Here is a 21357-nt window from a genome sequence, read left to right as displayed (position 1 = left end):
GCCATATTCCACCCCAAACGCCCCCCCCTGGCACCTCACGACACCCCCTCCAGACGGGGCCCGCCCCACTATTTGAGAAGCACTGGCTTACAGGGACAAAGGACTAACCCGACGACTGTTGTCTTTTTGAGCTAATCGGTGTCTTACATAATTTATCAACAGAAGACGTCAAACATCAAAAGTTACAAAGACTTACTTTTTAGTTGCTGAAAGACACAGGAGACTTTCTTGACACAGTGGAGTAGGGTTTACATAAAGAAGTAACAATGGTATTTAGGTTTTTAGTAGGCGACGTTTTAAGCCAATGACGTGGGTTGTACTTTTGACTTTTCTAATCTTCTAGCTACAGTTTTATCCTTTGACCTTTTACTCGAGTATTTATGAAAAATAATTTTAAAAAAGACTGGCAAAGTCCACAGGAGTAACATGAAGTTAAAGGTCTTCCAAGTCTGAGAAAATCTGATGTGGTAATAAAGCCTGTGATCAAACCCCAAACTGTTTCTAATTAAAGAACAACCACTCTAACAATCAGCCTTGGTTTCATTTAGAGAGGGTTCAGGAAGGTCACGGCTTAGGAGAGACACGGTGTTCAGAGCATAATGTTGTCAGTACTGACGATATACGAGTACCTTGAACAAACACATGTCATAATTACCACTTTAAAAATAATAGCAACAGTATAGCAACCATCAAAAACAGTGCTGTTTTTTTAAGTTTTAATCTTAGCTTTTTTCCGGGGTGTGAGTCGGAGTGGTCGGGTAGGGCGTGAAAACATTTCTGTCCCCAAGGGGGGGCATGATAGAAAATAACTGAGAACCACTGTATTAAGGCATTATACTGTAAATGTTGCAACTTTTCTTAGCTGGAAGTAAACATAAATTTAACCGACTTAAAAAAAACTGAAATAGTCATTTATATTGTTTTTCAACCATGGGGTCGCAACGCCATGTGGGATTGCCGGGAATTCAAATGGTTTTAGCTGAAATGTCCAGTAATTAATTTTTAAAAAATGCACGACAAACTAAAGCACTGTAATACTTTCCATCTTTCATCGTTTTTTTTAAAAAAATGCATGACAAACTGAAGCACTGTAATACTTTCCATCTTTCATAATTCACTGTTTAAGAGATTGTTTGTTCAGTATTGTATAGACAAGCTGGTCAGGGAAAATAAAATATCACGTTGTGCTCTAATCTAATCTAGAAAAAAAAAAAAAAAACGTCTCCGGGGTCGCCAGACATTTGTCATGTCAAACTGGGGTCACAAGCCAAAAAAAAAGGGTTAGGAAGGACTGATCTCCAATCAGTCGGTCCACAACTACACAACTCAAACCAAGGTAAACTCCACAACTCCTGAGGCAACAGAAAATATTTCATCCCATGCATTTCACACCACCGCCATTCAGAGAGAGAGAGAGAGAGAGAGACTCCAGCGTCAAATGGGTGCACCCCTACACCTTACACATCGCAGGTAGGGTGACACTACTTGTGTGAGAAACTAAGACACGAGTGCACTTCTGACGCGATGTGACGGATCGGAGAGTATAAATATTTAGTCGTTGTGTTGTCGTTTTTCTCCTACATGGAAGCTGCGGCTCCGGTGTCCGGCACATGTCAAGGGTGTTAGCTGATATTTTCAAAGCGCACGATGCTCAATGGCTGGGTGTGCGGTGTCTTTATTTAGGTCCTTATTTACAAGGAACAATGACCTTGTCCAGGCCTCCTAAGTTTGAGCCTTTAACTTTATTTTATTTCAACTTTAAATTTTTTTTGTGGCTCAGTGTTAAAGGTGGATGTCGACCACGGAAAGGTTTGAGGGAGGGGTAGGATTCAATGACAGCTGGAGGTGAGGTTACAATAATGTGGTTTGAACATCACTCATCTCGCTGTTCCGGAAACAACTGGTGGTATTTAGATATTGTTTAGACTAGAAAAATGCAGTAATTTTTTATATATATATGTATATATATGTTCATATATATGTAATCTGGTAAAACAATTAAAAAATCAGAACACTAAATATATATACATATATGTATCTGGAGTCTATACTTATTATGTATATATGCATATATGTATATATATGTTAAAGGGGTTTTAAATATATACAATATATATAAATATAGGTACATATATATGTAATCTGGTGAAAAAAAATAAAAATTTAAATAAAATAATTTAAACTAATGCAGAACATATTTATACATATATGCAAAAACATATATTTTAAAGGCGTTTTAAATATATATATAAATATATATATACAAAGGGGTTTAAAATCTGGTGTTCTGGTTTTAATTATTTCATGTTCCATTTCTTCAAAATAAAAAACAAATGATATATATTTTTGAAAGTAGTTGAACAAACCCTTAAGGTTCGATTCACTGTTATGTATTCAAAATAACAAACAATACTCGGACAGTACACAGTAATATGTGTGTGTGAATGTGGCGGTAAGAGCAGAATACACATTTTTGGACACATTTTCACCGAAGGGTAATTGCCAACCCGGGTACGTCCCAAATGCAGCATAAAACCGAATGAGACGTTCAAGGAACCCAGCAGTCGTTAACACAACGCTAACAAATTAGGCCAAATGCATCACTGCTGTGGGATAACATTTACATGTTTACAGTGCAAACATGTGCCAACGATGACTTCACGAAGCAGAGCCGCTGTCCATCAAATTCAAACGCTCCAGTACAAGTACAAAGACATGTCAGCTGGGTTTTTTCTTCCCCCCTCCCGCCCCCCCCGCGTCGACTCTCCCCGCGTCACGTCCACAGGGTCCACACTTCTCTTACATGACTTGATATTCCACATATTAAAACAGCTTTTCTTACCTCATGACGCAGCTGTTGTCAAGCCGAGCGAATCGCAGACGGCAGCTTTCAACAGCGGCTAGCCTCGGTCTGTACTTCAAACACTCAAGTTCGTGGCTCGTTACAGGGGCTGCGGGCGACCAGATGAATTAGACCAGATGACCGCGGCTCCACAGTGTGCTGGCTACCCGGTGAAACTTTTTTGTTATTTACACCAAAGAAGAAAAAAAAACAAAACGTAAAAACATAAACTATGGTATCCTACATGTTCCAGAACGTCGCGGCTGCGCGGACGAAGAGTCACCAGAGCCGAGGAGAGAGTGGACTGTGGCTGACCGTCTTGGAGCACTTGTGTGTGGGGGGGCTTTGCTGCGGCTCTGTGCTCTTCACACACGGCCTCGCTGCCGCTTTCCGTGCTGCATTCAGGGTCGCACTCTCAGCTCTGAGATTAGAGACTCTGGTTTAAAAAGAGAGAGAGAGAGAGTTGCCGTTAAAAAATACGTGAAAATAGTAAGAAAGAGCAAATAAATAAAAGTAATAAAGTGTATCGTAAGAAAGCAACAAAACATGAATTTAAAGAATTATGTGTATGCCTGGTGACGTCAGTTCAAGCCTCCAATTGGATGTTACGGTGACACACGGTGTCCATTATTCAATTTCCACCTTATGAAACTCTATGAAAATCAAAATTGTCAGAACAATGTTTACTGACGTTTCAATTAAATAACAAAAAGCTTTATGGGTGAGTCAATTTAAAAATGTTTTTAAATTTTATGTTATTTTTGTTTGTTTGTTGTGTTTTGTTGGGGTTTTTTTGTACTCACCATGGAACCTCTGACCAGAACGGGGAACTACGAGGGGAAAAAAAACAAACAAACATTAAAACATTTTTATATATTTTTTATGGCACTGACATTTAACACGTCTGTTATGGTCATTTTATTTACCTCAATGTGATGTATTTGTCAATAAATTCACGCTAATTTGTCCGTTACTCAAAATTAATTCTGTAAACTCAAAAACACATTGCCGCCGTTAAATGCCTTGGTTGCTCCCACAATCAAGATTTCCGACAGGACTTGAAAGCAGCAATTCACAACGTGTGGGAAGTAGCAATGTAGGTTGCCCCTGACAACTGAGTTGCATCACCGGAGCTGTGAGTTTGTGATCTGTGCACAAAGTAGCATGCTGAAAAGAAGAAAAAAACTGCATTCTGAATGTAGTGTTCGTGAAAATGATACACATTTATTAAAAAAAAAAAAAAAAAGATTTTTATCTATAGTTTAACAGGTTTTATTCTTAAACTGTCTTAAAGACAGTTGCCACTTCTCATCCTGAGCTATCTGTCCTGCACCACTCTTATGTACTTCTCTGCCACGTATCACGTTCTTGAACAATATGTCAGACCTTGTTTGCACCTTGTCTGTCTTTCCGGCATAAACCTAATTTTTTCAGACTTTAAAATTATTGTTTGTCATACTGTACAAATAGACGTAAGTCATGACCTCACGTGGCTAAGCTAAAGTTGCACACCACCTACTCCTTGTCAGCGGTGTTTCTGTGACATTTAAGACGCACATTTTATTCGCGTTACATTAGATTTAAAGGAACCTGGATCTTTTTTTTCTATATTTATTTCAAAAATAAACCTCTTTACGGATTTCTGCATGTTTGTTTGTTTTATTATTTATTTAGTCAACTGTTCTTCCTGGTGTACAAATACAGTATATACACTGACACAAACCTGGAATCGAACCCCTTACCATTTGTTTGGAGTCGCCTGTTTGTTTATTTTTGTTTTACTAAGATTGGCCTGACACTTGGTGGTTAAAACATTGAATTACACCTTCAGCTTCCTTAAAGCAAGCAGCGGCATAGTAATCCGACACGTTACTTTCGTACGGTAGGTTTTTGCAAAATAATTCTGAAAACAAAATCCGGCAGAGTTAATATATAGCATATTTAAAACAACAGTGTTGGTACAAAGTGCTTTACGGTAAAAGTTTTAATGATTGAAAAATGTTTGACGCTTTATTAAATATGGTTTAATGACTGTAGAGGTCAGAATTGCGCTTGCTGGCGCCCGGCTGCCAAAAAAAAACGTAAAAGAAGAATGTGACCCGGAAGTTCTATTTGTACTTCGGTTTCTTCTCGCTGATTGGTTGCTGTCACGCTGCTGCTGATGTGGTGTTCCGACCATTGCTAACCTACTGCTAGGATTCAAACAGAATTTTCTCCTGAACAGCTGCTTTGTTTTAGACCAAAAATGCCTTACTATCAGACATGGGAGGAGTTCGCCCGGGCGGCGGAAAGACTGTATCTAACTGAACCCATGAAGGTACATTTTATGCGTTATGAAGATTGTTTCTCGGTTTCGTTGAGACGTGACTTTTCTGTGTGGCTCTCAAGCTGTGATTAACCAAATGGTTTGTGCCGTGTTCGCAGGTCAGAGTGGTTCTTAAATATAGACACTGTGATGGTAACCTCTGCATTAAAGTGACCGACGACGCCGTGGTAAGAAACGGGGGGGGAAAATCTACTTTTTTTGTTTTTTGTTTTGTTATATTAGCGAAAAAAACCCTTCTTTTCGATTGACAAATTTATTTCGTCGATAAATATACGGCCCCTATCAGTGTCATCTTTTGATATGGCAGATTTGTTGTTGTAGGACACGAATCAATTTTTTTAAAATAAATCCCTCAATACAGTAGTTAAAGGATTTTTTTTTTTTTTAATAAATCCCTCAATACAGTAGTTAAAGTATTTAGACAAGCTGTTTGGTTTTGTTGCGTAATTAATCAATTTTAAACAATACGCTAAAGAAACAACATTCTTATTCTCCTTCACTAAATAGTTTAATTTTTGATTAAAAAAACCGAATTATTTAAATCTTAGTGATTAGATGCTAGTTGCTAATTGCTAATTTGTGTAAATGGCTTTATTTGTGCTAGTTGCTAATTTGTGTAAATGGCTTTATTTTCAATTCACTCTCAACTCTACCTATCTCCCATCTTTCTAGTGCTTACAGTACCTCAACACCTGTCTCCCATCTTTCTAGTGCTTACAGTACAAGACAGACCAGGCTCAAGACGTAAAGAAGATCGAAAAGCTCCATGGAAAATTAATGAGACTCATGGTGTCCAAAGAGACTCACAGTGGGGCCATGGAGACGGATTGAAAACCACTACGAACAGCGTGGATCTGCTACACAAGATCACGGACTGAGTTTAGGACAAAGTAATCGTTTAGGATACAGGACCGTACAGAATACAAGTTTAAATCAGAGAAATTATTCTTCAGCAAATTTGAAATGTTGTGACACTGATTCTTCCCTTTCTACTTTTTTAATACTGTCAGAGATGTGACATAACATACTGTATATATTCTCCCAGAAGTTCTTTTTATTCCAACAACATCTTTTGTTAGTAGAATCGTCATGCTAATCATTGCAGGCATTTTGATCACATCTCTGATGCTATGAACACAGTGTCAACACAAGTGTGGAAAGTTGCAAAAGAAAAAGAAAAAGGAAGGGAATGTAGCAATGGGATGATGTGGGATAGAAGAACTGTACTAATCCCCCTGCTGCTGACATGGCAGCAGAGCAGCTTTGGCACCATTTTTAGGTGTTACCCTTAATTGTCTATTTATTTTTAAAGCAGATGAAAATATGGCACAAGAAGGCTACAGAAAGTTTGTTTTTTTAAAATCATTGTTGCCGGCTTTTTTTTTTTTTTTTTTTAAATCATTGTTGCCGTTTTTTTTTCTTTCTTATGAACTCGTGCTGCCTGAACAAAGCAGGTCTTTCTCATTTCTCAACAACATCGTCCTGCTCCACATGCGATTTCGAATGCTTATAATAGTTATGTTACATTTTTAATAAATGTTTATTTAGTCCAGTACACATGGTATGGCTTTTTGTGTTTTCTTTTTCTGCAATTTTGAAGATGAATTCTTCTATTAAACAAAACTATTGGAAACTTTAACTCCAAAAATGTATTTGCACATTTAATTTTTACCGTGTTATGGAAATTACAGCCGTATTGACAAGATTCTAACGTGTTTACGGTAGTGTTTTCCAACATGGACCCGCTTGGAATTCAACTACGGTCGCCTGAAATGTCTAGTAATTGTTTAAAGCAATTAAAGATAAAAATATTATTTCAACTAATTACTTTTATGTTTCAAAATTATGATTTAAAAGCACCACTCAGAATCTTAAACAACTAGTCATTAATTTTCAGGAAAATAAATTAAGCTCAAATAAAAAGATAAAAAATATCTGGATGGCTTAGGTTTTACTTCTTTTTTTATAAAATTGTGTATAAATTAGGGCTTTAGATTAATCGTGATTAATCAAGAATCACGGTTGTTCATTTTCTGTATATTACTGGAAATAATAGCAGTTCTGCTTAGTAATAGCTAATTAATATGCAAAAATGCTAAATTATAACTCCAATTCTACCAATAATATGCAATAACTATGTAGTAGTGAATACTTTAACATTAGTAATAGGTTGTGTTTATTTGTGTATACAGAATTTAGGCTTCTCTGTAGTCTCTCTATATATAGCTTTTTTTATACGACATTTATTACTTTAGTGGAAATTGTACTGTTGTTCGATCTACAGTAGCTGTTGCTCCTGGCAGTACTTTTATTTTGGAAGTCTCCGCTACTCTTGTTCCCTTTATACACCTAGAATAAAAAGGGCTACTGTTAGGTAACCGAACGCGGTCAGCACAGCAACTGGAATTCTCCGCTACAGCAGCAGGAGCAGGTAACGTAAACGCAACACATCTCTTCCTTACCCCGTTCTTAAACTCTGTGTGAAACTACGTTTGGATGTCGTAGCGTAGTTTACGAGACATAATTGATGTCGGTACGGAGAGTTTAGATAAGGCAGAATACGAAGTTAGGTTCGGTTGCAGCCTGTTCAGTATATAGTCTATAAAACGGCTTAAAACTATTGTCGAGTTTTAAAAGTGCAGCCATACCGTAAACACATTCGCATCAAATTTTGAGCAAAGTTCATATGAATTGAGGACGAAACAAAACGGAGCAGGAGACGTCGACTAAACAGCACAACACACTTTGTACTACGTGATACAGAATAAAGTGATGTTAATAATTGATGTCGCGGTTTTTTTTTTGTTTTTGTTTTTTTTTTGCTGCTCTTATTTAAAATTACTTTGCACCTGCTAAAGTGCTAGTATGTGTAACACTTTGTTAGTACATACTGTATTAAAAGCAGTGTAATACAGTGAATACAGAGCTTTTCTCGAAAACTACTTTAGTTTGAACATTCATAATTTCATAACGTGTTTCGTCATTGATTGACACGTATTGTTTGCCTTCCATGTCTGTTAGGTGGGTCAGAGAGGAAGTTCAGGTTGTATTGAGTACTTTCACCCTTGCTCCAAATTGTTCGCCGCCTTAACAACTAACAGCCAGGAGAAACACAAAAGAAAAATATAGCCACTTAACAGTGGACTTACCTGATACAACTAGGAAAATAACTGTTTCATCTTGTCGTTAGAGAGTAGTAGTAGTTGTTTTAATCCCATTTGTGTGATAAAATTCGAAAATTGAAATAAATCGGCAAATCTACTTGCGTGTTGCGTAGTCTGCATCTCTCCTTAAGAGACTTAACTAAATCCCCTTAAAGAGGCCAAGACCTCAAAAATAGTATAACTATGTAAAAGTGTTTGTTTGGATTTTTTTTTGCCACATTTTTCTCATAACACATGACTTACCGACGAACTGTGTCACACTCATTGAATTATGTCAAACATTTGTGTTATTTTCTAACTAAGCGCTAACTTCAGTGAACAAAGACTATGCAGGTTATTCAAAGTTGAATTTCCTAAGGTTGTTTTTATTCAAAGTTTTAAGGTTTTACACCCATTTGTGACCCTTTTTTGAAATGTTTATGTTAACTGCCACACTTGCTGACTGACTGACTATACTTTCAGGGATCATTTCTATAGTTTCTTATTGTGGAAATGTGTTTCTAAAGAGTGTGGTCTCGCTTATTTTCCTTAATTTCTCTTGAGGATCAATAAAGTATCTATCTATCTCTGTATCTATCTATACAGTATCCATACAGTGTGACTCTAACATCCTACAATGTATAGTGTCTGTCCAGACAGAACTTTAGAACGTCAATAAAAATGGCTGGTATCTAATAGAGCAAAGGTATATAATTTGTACATAGGATTGGGACATAGGGTAAGTGGAAAAGACAAGCATTTGTGTTAAAGGTGAACAAGATTTGTACATAGGGTAAGTGGAAATGACAAGCATTTGTGTTAAAGGTGAACAAACAGCAATACCTGGTATGGCCTCAGCCTCATTGACTGACACTGAAGATCCTGCTGTATAGATGGGCAACAGCCGGTTAGGCTTGTCTGGTTGATTGGAAGCTGGTTTAGGAGTTACATGTAAAACAAACAAACAAAAAAAAAACAGATTAAGTTAACATGACAAAGTGAAATCAAGATACAAAAGAAACTTTGTGCTTTGTGTCCATAAGTCACAAGATTGAGGAACTAGAATTATAAAATAATCACTGAATCAAACAGTGTTGGATCATAACAAGGTATAGCTCAATAATTCAACCTGTCAAATTTTAAACCAGTTTTAAGCAGCTGATCAAACAGGACACTTAAACATTTACTCAACATAAGATTTGCATGCTAACAATGCCAAAGAAATATTTAATTAATGTAAACTACAACGACTTTTTCTTCAAAGAAATAATGAAATAAAATACTATTAAAAAGACTCTCCCAAAATCCCATGTCATATCACTGCACTGTTTTTTTTTTATATCCTTTTCCAGACTCTGAGCATCATGTTTACGTTGGTGCTCGTTGGCCTTGTGGTTGGAGGACTGGTCTACTTCCTGGTTCAGGGAAGAAAGAAGCGAGTTCTGACAGTAGAGGATGGTTGGTGGGGAGCAGGAGCGCCCCCTGATGGTGCAGAGGATGTCACCATACGACCATTCAAAATCACAACCAGCGATGAAGAGCTTGAGGTCAGTTTTGGAATGGTTTATTACGATTATGAGGACGAGTCAGTGTAGACGACTAGAAGACGGGATGGTGAATTTACAAAAAAAAAATCTTTGCTTTTTTTCCCAGGACCTTCACCGAAGAATAGACCAGACACGGCCCGTTGCTTCTCTGGAGGACAGCCAGTTTCTTTATGGCTTTAACTCTCAGTATTTGGAAAAGGTGATCTCTTACTGGAGAAACGACTTTAACTGGAAACAACAAGTGGACAAACTGAACCAGTACCCGCACTTTAAGACCAATATCGAAGGTGAGGCCGCACACACATCTGACAACCTCTGTAACACAGTACAATCCAAAGGAAGGCATGGGAAAACTAAGGCCTGGGGGCCGAATGCGGCCCATTCCGCTTTTTTTAATCCGGCCCGCCCCAAACTTTTCCAAATGATATAATTTATTTATATTATATTTATTATACTTATGCCTTTTCTCTGCAATACCCACATTTCTCCAATAGATGGTGTAGAAAATGATAAAAGCCGTTATGCATGACTTTTACATGTCATTTAGTTTACATGAATGCCCCATCTATCTGCTCATGACCCGGCCCCGCTGTTTCACCCCTGATCCAAGGTCTTACTTACTTACTTACTATGGTACTATATTGTATATCTGTAACACAGGCATTGATGTACATTACCTGCACGTGAAGCCCAAGAACGTGCCGCAAGGGAAGACTGCCATTCCTCTGATAATGGTTCATGGCTGGCCAGGTTCCTTTTATGAGTTCTTTGGAGTGATTCCCCTGCTGACAGAACCATCAGACCCGGATGATCTTGTGTTTGAGGTTGTGTGTCCCTCTATACCAGGATACGGTTTCTCTGAAGGACCGCACAAGAAAGGTTAGTTGTATTTGGATGAAAGCACAAAAAAAAAAAAAAAAGCATAGACATTTGAGTAATACATATTTGTATGTGCTAGAATTGGAAAGTACTTAAATTAATTGCTAGGGACGTAGAGTTTAGGGAGCATTGAGAAACTGACTGAAACTGAAACAAATTTTCCTCATTAACCTATAATATCCCACCTGAAATGACCTCATTTTTTATTAAAAAACAAACATATTAAAGCACATTGTTAGCTGACTATTAAAGGAGAGCATAATTTATAACGTCACCATTTCTTTTCTTTATGTGTTCATGTGTGTGTGTGTGCAGGCTTTAATTCAGTTTGTGCAGCTAACATCTTCCTGAAGCTCATGAAGCGTCTGGGTTTCCAGCAGTTCTATGCTCAGGGTGGAGACTGGGGCTGGTTGATCACCACCAACATGGCACAGCTGGAGCCAAAGTACTAGCCACAACTGAACCAACAAACATATAGAACTTGAAAGTGAAAGTGAAACTTGTGAAATGTCTCTGTTGTATGATTGATGTCAATGTTTTTGTACACCCAGGTCTGTAAAAGGACTGCATGTGAACTTCTTCCCTGCTTCGAAACCTAGTCCACTCATGGTTTTATCAATGGTGCTTGGTCAACACTTCCCTAATTTGTTTGGATTCACTGATACGGATGTAAGGGGTATCTTTCCCTGCAAGGAAAAAATTCTGGTGGAGACCATCAAAGAAAGTGGCTACATGCACATCCAGGCCACCAAGCCTGACACCGTTGGTAAGGATCTGAAAATATTCGTAGCCTTCAATTTTGTATAAAAACAAACATTCTAGTAAGGGTTGGCTGTTTTTTTTTTTCTAGGTCGAGGACTCAACGATTCCCCTGTAGGTCTTGCGACTTACATCCTGGAGAAATTCTCCACCTGGACAAACCGTGATTTCAGAAATCTAAACGATGGCGGACTCACCAGGTATTGGGTTTGAGTTAAAGCCAGTGTTTAGCTTTTTTTTTCTTTTGCATATGAAACACTTATGTTACAGATCATGGTGATGATATGTAATGTTTAGGTGTGTTATCAGATGTGACCAGCAGATGGGTCTGTATCAAATTCAGATTGGCGAAAGAAAGAAGAGAAGAAGAAGTTCCAATAAGCAGATGGGAAATAATGAGAGGCGTGTTTTAATGAACGTACCTATAACTACCGCTTTGCAATAACTACGAATTGCACCGCACAGGCAAGCCAGCCTGATAGATACTAGCCGTTTTGCCTGACGATACGGTTTGACGATGTCATCAATCATGCGCTATCTCACAAGATTTTATTCGCACATTTTGACAAAATCCAGGGATTCATTTATTAGGTTTTTCATTATCGGAAGAAAAAAAAATCGATAGCATATGTATGAATATTGCATTATTGTTCTTATTACGGTCGTTATCGCTAGTATAGATTGAAGCCCATCAACTTTATAGATAACCTTAATGTTTAATTGTGTATAATTACGCAACAAATGACATGTGGGGCAAAATTTGGCCCGCTGTTCGGTTGTGTTGTAACTAACTGCTAGCACTCTGTCAGTAACATCGGAATGTTTGCGGAATGTGTTTCAGGAAATTCTCCCTGGACGATCTGCTTACCAACGTTATGATCTACTGGGTTGCTCAATGTATTATCCCATCTATGAGGTTCTACAAAGAAAACTTGAGCAAAGGCCTTGACGCACCACATGCAAGGTGAGTTACGACAAATAAAAGACAACACTGACGGCCTCCTGAAGCTGAAGAAGCTAACGTATACTTTTTTAAAAACCGACCTTCATTATCTCTTTCTAGGATTCCGGTTAAGGTTCCCACTGGTATCGCCTCCTTTCCCAATGAGCTCGTACACTCACCCAGACTGTGGGCCGAACAAAAATACCACAACATTGTGACATTTACTTACATGGCTCGTGGTGGTCATTTTGCTGCCATGGAGGAGCCGCAGCTGATGGCAGAAGATATCCAGAAGTTCACTAAGGAGGTGGAGAAGGAAAAGAAGTAGCGGAGCAGTTAACACATTAATGACCTTGAACACAAACATGGAAAATTGTGAAAAAATTGTAAACCTATCGGAAGTCGTAATTTAAATCAAACTCCATTTGTATCAATGGTCAAATGTGTGATTAGGAATGCTACATTTGGTGTGAAGCTTGGCTTCTACAGTCAAACTCAATTACCATATTTTCCGGACTATAAGGTACTGTCAAACTCAATTACCATATTTTCCAGACTATAAGTCGCTTGGGCGTATACGTTGCACCAGCAAAAAATGCATAATGAAGAAGGAAAAAAAAAACATATAAGTAGCTCTGGAGTATAAGTCACACCAGTGCCCTCTAGCGGCCGTCAGTGTGAAAATAATGAACATGTACATTTTCAGTGCTAGAGGAGTAGCAGATACTGGTACACAAGCCTAGAGTGCCCTCTAGTGGCAAATAACAAGCATGTGAAATTATATATTTTAATATACAAGTCACAAATCCAGCCAAAGGACAAAAAAGTGTGATTTCTACTCTGGAAAATACAGTAGGTAGAAAAAGTCTCTACGTTTTATTGTCTCCTTTGTAATGTATTTTCTGTTCCTTCAACATTCAATAATGTCTACTGAAATTAAGTGGAGTAACATCTGATACTGTCTGGAGCTACTGCGTGTTAACAATGGTTTTACTCGCAACCAGATTATTACATCCATGTACTCTTACTATGGTAGACAAAACCAAAGTACAATTATATGAAAACACTGAACTTATTAAGATGTAATATTCCTCTCGTCACAATTATTGACCTTGTATTGACTATCAAACCCTGGTTTATACTGTAGAGTGTGCTATGATCTTTTTTTAAATATTAGCCTTGTGTGTGATTTGACTCGTTTTAAGAAAATATAATATGAAATAACAACACGTTCTAACAAAAGTTTCAGGTCGTTGTGTTTAAACGTGGCGTTTCACCTCCGTATCTAACAGTTTGAGGTGTTCGTCCACGTGCAGATGAAAGTAAAACGAATGAAAACAAACACCAGCGTCTGTTCATTATTCCTCCGACTGATGTTCATCTTGTTTCTGACTTCTTTATAACAAGCTTTGTAGTCCTGATAACGGTTAACCAAGCAGCTGCAGATGGTGGGTCAAAGGTCACGTGCTGTTGTAGAGTCGACAGCGGAGACAAGGTGCCAAGCATTCCTCGAAAAAAAAATAACACAAAACATCTAATCCGAAGTCACAACAGTTGAGGCCGAGTCCATTACAGTTAACAACAGCATTTTAAACCCCCCCCCTCCCCCACCGCATCCTCCCTCACCCCACTTTAAAACTACACACCGCTGTTTAATGTCAAGAACAAAGTTCATGCCACCAATGCCAGTAGACCATCAAAAATATTTGGTTGGGAAACCAGGAACTGGTGGAAGAGCACCAAAAATGCGGGGGAAAAAACTGTTATTCAGTAAAACACACGTACACAAAAAGGATAGGTTCGTAAGGCTGTTGTTTTTTTGTTTTGTTTTTTTTTCCATTTAGTCAGTTTACAAAGAGAAATAACATAAGCATCATCTATTGATCATTAAAGAGCTTTTGCGCTGTGAGACATAAAAAATTGGTCCAAATTTGTATTTGTTTTCGGTGAGATCGATACAAACGTCAGAGAAACATACACATAAGAAATGGATGTAGATTTCAATTCAATACAGTTATGTCCACTACGCTGTGTTAAAATCCAGCTACAAGTACAAATATATTTTCACAAAAATAACTCCCTGTACACAGCTGATATTATGTTCCGTTAACATTTTAAGATGCTGCTTAATAGATGGTTTTCCGATGACGTCAAGCTACTACCCATAGTTCCGTAGTCCGCCATCTTGGCTAAATAAAAAGTAAAATGTGATTTTTCGTGTAAACTGTTATTCTAATGATGTTCACAAGACATACATCGTACATTTATTATATTATCTGTACATATTATTTGGGTGTTATAAATACCGTATGATATACATTGCAACTATATCTATATATTATATCAAAATTGTGTATATACATGTAAATGTATGTGAACATTATTTTACATGTACATGCTGTACATTTGTATAATTATGTATCCATGTACTTTTTTTATTTTTTCAGGGGAGAAAGCTGATCTTTTTATATTTTCAGGGGAGAAAGATGATCTTTATGACAAGACGAATCCAGATTGGGCACCATCTTTGAAAATGGGAGAATTTGGATTCTAATAATAAAATATTTGAAGGAAAAAAAAAAAAAAAAAACACTGTCCTCGTCCACCAGTCGACATGATGATCTCTTACAGGGCGAAACAGTGTTCCATTTTTCTATTACGTATTATCGTGCAATAAATAATAATTGTTTTACAATTATTTATTTTACAATGATACACCTGATTTCACTCTAACTTCTAAGTTTGTGTTGCCGTCTTTTGTTTCGCGTTTAGTATTTTGTGTCTATAAAATGTTAATGTTTTGTTCATTCAAACTGAGATTTTATTTTTATTATTAAAATACATGTACAGTCAAAAAAAACCACAAACTAACATTATAAATCAAGTCTAGACTTGTTAACCATAAACCCCAATGAAAGACTAGCCTTAAGAAAAACACATTTATTTCAAGTTTATTATTAAATTTATTTTCTCTAACACACTGTTTCGCTCTGTAAGAGCTCATCGGCCGCATGAATTCACACCTCACAGAGCTTCCGTTCAGTTTTTTTCTTGAATGGTCGACAGTTCTTGCAAAGCCATTTTCCATAGGGGATTCTCTTTATTCCTGCGTGTTTAAAATGCAACCATTTAAATGGACAGGTTTCACTGTCACAACCAATCACATTATTTACGTTACCCAAACAGGTTCGCCCATCATGCAGTTTGACGGTCAAGTGCATTTACGTTACCCAAACAGGTCCGCTGCCCATCATGCAGTTTGACGGTCAAGTGCAAACAACTCTGGTAACGTGCCAAAAATGGTTCCAAACTAAGGCTAAGTGAATTTCCGCCTCCCTTATTTCTAATGGTCAATGTCGCTGCGTCCTGAGCCCCTGACCCTCCTCAGCCCCCGTCCAGCTGTAGCAGCAGCTTTGAGTTTCCCAAGCTCCTCAGTGCCCCGTCTCCCCTCACCCTCCCACCCAGAGCTCCACTCCCCTCGACTGGGCTGCCTGCTCTTCTTGGCAGCCAAACAGCCAGGGGAGGATCAGGACGACCGGGCGGCTGAGATAAGGAGTATATGAAGTTCCTCACATTACCTCACCCGATAAGGAAACAAGCAGAGAGAGAGAGAGTGAGGGAAGATGTGGCGAGAGAGACAGAGAGGGAGAGAAAGAGAAGGTCAGACTAGGAGGACTTCTCCAGTCGGACACTGATGCTCAGACAAGCAACAAGTGACCGTGATGTTTCCACCAGCATCAGACGTCTGGTCAACTTTGCTTGGTTAACAACAATTTCATCCGAGTAAGTAAAAAAATGACAGGACAAACGAAGACTTCAAATTAAAACTTTTAAAGGTTTTTTAAGTTTTTAAAAAAAAGGACAGGTTTCCTGCACCCCCCCATCCCACCCCCTGCCTGGGCAGCATCCATGGCTGTCAACCCCCTGGAAGGTCTCCGTAAGGTGGCAGCGAAGCATCAGCTGGACTTCAGCTTCGTGGAGGAGCCGCAGCTCCAGCAGGCGTCTGCCGCCAGCAGCCCAGCATCTGTGCACAGACAGAGGCAGAGCCCACGCTGCAGTTGGCCGCAGCCCGGGAGGATGGTGAGTCGGAGTTGTGCTAACAAGATCCAAACCAGGCTTTAGCAATATTAGGTAACAACGTCTTAGGGACAAACGCCGCTTATGTTATCATATATGAGAAGTGACAAAAGGACATAGATGAGCTAGAGCTGAAAAGGTGTAGAGCCGGTTAGGTTGATAAAGTATCAAGAGGGCAAAGTGCAAGAGAAATATGTGTGTTATTGTGCGTTATTGACACAAATTTTTAATATGTCACTGAGAACCACAAGACCTGTTATAAATATTGTACAAAAAATTCTATAGCATATATCCAATGTCTATCATCAGTTAACTGATAAAGTGACTCATCACCTAAAATTGCATTTTGTAACAGGTTGAGAATGATACAAAATTAAAATTACAAAACAAAGTCGTAAATTTACAAAAATAAAGTTGTAGCGTTACGGGGGCAGGGAGGAGTGGAAGTTTATGAGAATACAATCATAAATAAACTAATTTATTCTTATTGATTTACAACAAGTCCAATCGTATTTCTCATAATTGTATGTCTCAATTTTTTGTAGCATCTTTCTCCTAGACATACGGCCTATAACTAACAACTTTACTCTCATAGATTTACTACAATCTTTTATAAGCTTATTATTTTAATCTTGTAAACTAACTGTTTTCAGTGGCCCCTAATCGTCCACACGACTTTATTCCCATATATTTTATAAATATACATTTGTCCTGAATGTGGCCCTGATACTATCTCTCCTGTCTGCCGTCTTGTGCAGCAGGTACAGTCAAAATGTGGGTCCAGGACAGACTCAGGCTCTAGCTGTTGTCCTGCGATCCATTCCCGAATGCTCAAAGGCCACTCACCACAAAACGCAGCACGAGAGAGGAACCGTGTACGCAGCTTACGGGAGGCCTTTTACAACCTACAGGTTAAAGAAGATTTGCTTTTGATGTGATTCAATTTTAAGAATTTCAGTTACTTTGAAACGTTGATAATGAACCAAAAAAAAAAAAAAATAAGTAAAACACAATGTTGACTATGTGTTGGTCCACAGGATGGGTTCCCCTCAGTGCCACCTGACACCAAGTTGTCTAAACTGGACGTTCTGGTTCTCGCCACTAACTATATAGCCTACCTGACAAAGACTCTGGACGATGGAGGGATTCTGACTGAGAACAGTCTGCCACCCAGGTCTGGTGGATACTTGCATCCAGTAAAGGTGAGTAACAAAGTAACACTATTTCATTGTATATAGCATAGCATAGCATAATTTAACATAGCATAGTTATAGATACTGCTTAAGTGAAAACTGCAGATTTATTTGCACTTGTGATAGCATAATTTAGCATAGCATAGTTATAGATAGATACTGCTTAAATGAAAACTGCAGATTTATTTGCACTTGTTCTCTCCTCTCTTCAGAAATGGCCCATGCGTTCCCTACTGTACTGTGGCAGCATTGGAGAGCTGCTGTCAGAACTCCCAGCCAAACAGGCGTCCCCACCTGGACATGAAGAAACACTGAACCCTGCCTCGGAAGACACAGATTCATAATCAACACGTGGTTTCACTGAGGATTTATCTGGGAACAGTATAGAGTGATAGATGCAGATATGTACTTATCAGCATTGTACAAAAGTACTCTTTTGCCCCTCCTGGGTATCAGCTACCTTCACCATTTCCAATTTCCCTTTTTAATAAGCTCAACAAAATATTTCTCCTTCCTTCTCAACGTCCTCTGTTTAGTCACTCGCACTTTGCCCTCTTAATACTTTATCAACCTAACCTGCTCTACACCTTTTCAGCTCTTGCTCCTCCACGTCCTTTTGTCACTTCTCCCTTTGCCGAACCCCTAGCTTGGCAGCACAATTTTCTTACTTTTTTCCCCCCACTTTTCCTTAGCTACCTTCTCCCTTTAAAACTAAATTTGTGAAACGTCCTCTGCTTCACTTTGTATTGTTAATTTAAACTCAGTATAACACTGACTAAACAAAAACACCTTCCATTTTTTTCGGGTTTTTCAAAGAAGGAATTGTAATTATAATTCTGATCTTAAAACTGTAAAGTGCGCTGAGATGAAATGTGTTTGTGAATTTGGGCAAATAAAATGACTTAACACAAACTTAGAGAGCTCAAATCCTTCATACTGCAAAAATAGGGGGGAGGATTTTAAAGCAAGTCCGGCGTGACTTGTCTCAGTTCTAAAACCTAGGGTGCAGTCGTAATAGAAACAGAAATAAGATAAACATGTAAACAGTAAACCGCATTGCAAAAATACAAAATGTTGTTTGTTTGGTAATGGGTAAATACTCATCATTAATTTCCAAAATACACAGCTGTACTACACCAAAAAGTTGCCATTCACCACTGTACACAAATGCAACAGTTTTTGTTGTTGTTGTTGTTGCAAAATGCAACAATACAGTTTTGTCTCTCTTGGGTTAGTTTAGTCATTCTACCAGGAGATATACTAAGAATAGTCATAAATTAATGCACATGAACTTTCTCTCTTTCTCACAGACTTATATTGTTGTTTTCCAGATCACAGCAGGTTGACAGTATTAGATTTAATGAAAGGAAATGAAAAAGACTGCTTCACTTGACTAATTAGACCACAAATCAATACGTGGTAGGAACAGTGTGTAACATGTTATCTTGATTTACAGCTGGGTCTCAGTTTTATACGAGCTGTAAAGTAAATAAGCGTTTCAGAATTACTGGAATTATTTTGGTAACTATCTCTGCCCAGGCCGTTTTATTAATAACAGTGGTGTGCTTCGTATTCGCCACCGGGGCCTTCAGGGGCGTCCTGCCTGAGTAAAATTCACATCCTAATAATGTCATTATGTCCATAGAAAGTTCTAGAAAAGTTATACCATTACTAAAGCAACCACAAAGCAAAATTCAGCCACGGCTGCGACACGTAATGTACGCCAAGCATAAATAATAACCTAATACAATAATAGCATAGCATGACATAACACAATTAAAATATTATTAAAAAAGATTAAATCACTTTTACTCACCAAAACGTCTTATTAGTTGTACAATAAATCCATCCTCCTCTTTCCTCGAGATGAGTTCAATTGCCGTCGTACATATTTTCGGAGAGCTCCAGTTCTCACGAGTTGTTTTTTATATATATTTCCATCGATGTTAACGTAAGTCCAGTCTGTCCTGTCGTATTTATGACAAAACTTTAACTTCTCGTCGAGAATGTCCGCTCAACAGAAGCTGTGGACGTAGAGCAAACGTAATTTTCACACGTGCAAGACGCTATAGATGCAATTTACCAGATTCGACGCGTACGCTCACTGACCATCCAATCAAATCACTCAAATCCCCAACGTAACTGTACGCCAGCTAGAAGGCTTTGTTGCTGCCAACTCAAAATCTGATTGGTTGAAGAAACAAACTTGTTGCCATTCATTTTAGGTACCGGGTGTCCTACCGCTAATTCTGAAGGCCCGAGGACTGATTGATTTAAATCTGGCAACACATGAGGCTGAAATGTAACTGGATAAAAACCCCGAGTATACACACGTGACCGGAAGTAGCGTAACCAAGCGAAAAGACCAGAAGAGAAGGCTTTACTGGCCTTGACCGGTACAGCGCTGGTATAATAATTTGGTTTGAATTAATCGACAACAAACGGAAATAAATGTCAAAATAAAATCTGAATTTGTAATATATGCTGAAAAACGAAGTATTACAGCAGTGGTTGCCAGTCAAAACACATATTAAAGCACAGTCCTGCTTGACTACAGTAAACTGTGGACAGTTCTTCTGATAAAGAAGCAAAAGTCCATAAAATAACAACTTATAACAAAGATATAATACATACACACACAAACACAATCAAATTTAAAAAGCAATGTTCCAAACTCAACTTATCAAAGGGCTGATGTAATTGAGGGAGCGAATTATAGTATAATGGTCATAAAAATGAATTATTAAATAAAATCAGTACTTCTCAAATAGTGGGGCGGGTCCCCATGGGGGGCACGGTGAGGGGCTTCCAATGGAATATGGACATAAGTGTACCACTGCTGTAATGCTAGAATGATAACAAGCCTCCAGTCACTAGGGGGCAGCAACTGGTTTATACAGATAAAAAAATATATATGTCATCAGGTTCTGAGTAGTATTTCGTGAAAACATTTCTGTCCCCAAGAGGGTCGAGGGGGAAGGACGGGGGGGGCGTGACAGAAATAATTGAGAACCACCGGTGTAGCGCAAGGTTCCCAAAGCAAAAAGTTGGGGACCAATACTGAGCTGTGGATTATTTGATTCCTTGCTGCACAGAAAGAATAAAACCAGGGCAAATGATTACAAAGTGCATGTACTGTACATTTGTTAAAAAAAAGAAAAGAAAAGAAAAAGTATTATCAGGGAACGCAAGTGGAAGTAAATCCGGACTTTGAAGTAAAAAAAAAAGTTTTAATAGACAGCCATGAAAAGTTTCCAACATCCTCCTTATTACCATTCTGTATCTCCAACACATTATTCAACATGTATTTAGTTACCAGTGTCAGTGAAGTCCAATCGCTAAAATACAACTTCAAACTGAGGTCCAATTCAATTATTCATTTTGATGTGTCTGAGAAGCCGACCACAGATGAGAGAGAGAGAGGGAGAGGGAGAGAGGGAGAAAGTGCACCCACTGAAATATTATTATCTCCCACTGGAGGAAAATGGGCACAGTTCCATGATCAACAGTCCGTTGTTCAAGGCTGACTGTATAAATCAGCTGCAGGCTGCTGTTGGTGGTGGGACGTTGAGGGGGGTGTAGTGAGGTGAAGTGGAGCGGAGGCTCCGAAGGTATACAAGATGCTGGTGGCGATGATGATGATGGAGC

The 21357-nt window shown here is 38.4% G+C and overlaps 3 protein-coding genes and 1 long non-coding RNA gene across 4 annotated transcripts; 3 read left to right on the top strand and 1 right to left on the bottom strand.

Moving 5' to 3' along the window:
• Window positions 1–2843: 2843 nt before the first annotated feature.
• On the bottom strand, window positions 2844–9657 carry LOC103380680 (uncharacterized). The gene is made up of 3 exons (XR_003050043.1): window positions 9155–9657; window positions 3646–3672; window positions 2844–3278 (listed from the first exon to the last, which is right to left on the bottom strand). It is a non-coding gene; the product is annotated as an uncharacterized LOC103380680 (long non-coding RNA).
• srp9 (signal recognition particle 9) lies at window positions 4963–6552 on the top strand. Its single transcript, XM_008312709.3, has 3 exons — window positions 4963–5159; window positions 5267–5335; window positions 5880–6552. Exons 1-3 carry the CDS (start codon window positions 5088–5090, stop codon window positions 5997–5999), a joined length of 261 nt encoding a protein of 86 aa, XP_008310931.1. The 5' UTR covers window positions 4963–5087; the 3' UTR covers window positions 6000–6552.
• Window positions 7476–13050, top strand: ephx1 (epoxide hydrolase 1, microsomal (xenobiotic)). The gene is made up of 10 exons (XM_008312708.3): window positions 7476–7599; window positions 9664–9858; window positions 9965–10145; window positions 10519–10737; window positions 11053–11182; window positions 11289–11503; window positions 11588–11696; window positions 12338–12460; window positions 12560–12962; window positions 13003–13050. Exons 2-9 carry the CDS (start codon window positions 9676–9678, stop codon window positions 12765–12767), a joined length of 1368 nt encoding a protein of 455 aa, XP_008310930.1. The 5' UTR covers window positions 7476–7599; window positions 9664–9675; the 3' UTR covers window positions 12768–12962; window positions 13003–13050.
• Window positions 13051–15674: 2624 nt separating this feature from the next.
• Window positions 15675–18610, top strand: LOC103380694 (transcription factor 24). Its single transcript, XM_008312730.3, has 4 exons — window positions 15675–16519; window positions 17275–17427; window positions 17554–17718; window positions 17922–18610. Exons 1-4 carry the CDS (start codon window positions 16349–16351, stop codon window positions 18051–18053), a joined length of 621 nt encoding a protein of 206 aa, XP_008310952.1. The 5' UTR covers window positions 15675–16348; the 3' UTR covers window positions 18054–18610.
• Window positions 18611–21357: the final 2747 nt, after the last annotated feature.

This window comes from Cynoglossus semilaevis, chromosome 7, assembly GCF_000523025.1.
Source record: "Cynoglossus semilaevis isolate Cse_v1.0 chromosome 7, Cse_v1.0, whole genome shotgun sequence".
Lineage (NCBI taxonomy): Eukaryota > Metazoa > Chordata > Actinopteri > Pleuronectiformes > Cynoglossidae > Cynoglossus > Cynoglossus semilaevis.
The sequence above is the reverse complement of the archived record's forward strand: the minus strand, read 5'-3'. Positions and strand labels throughout refer to the sequence as shown.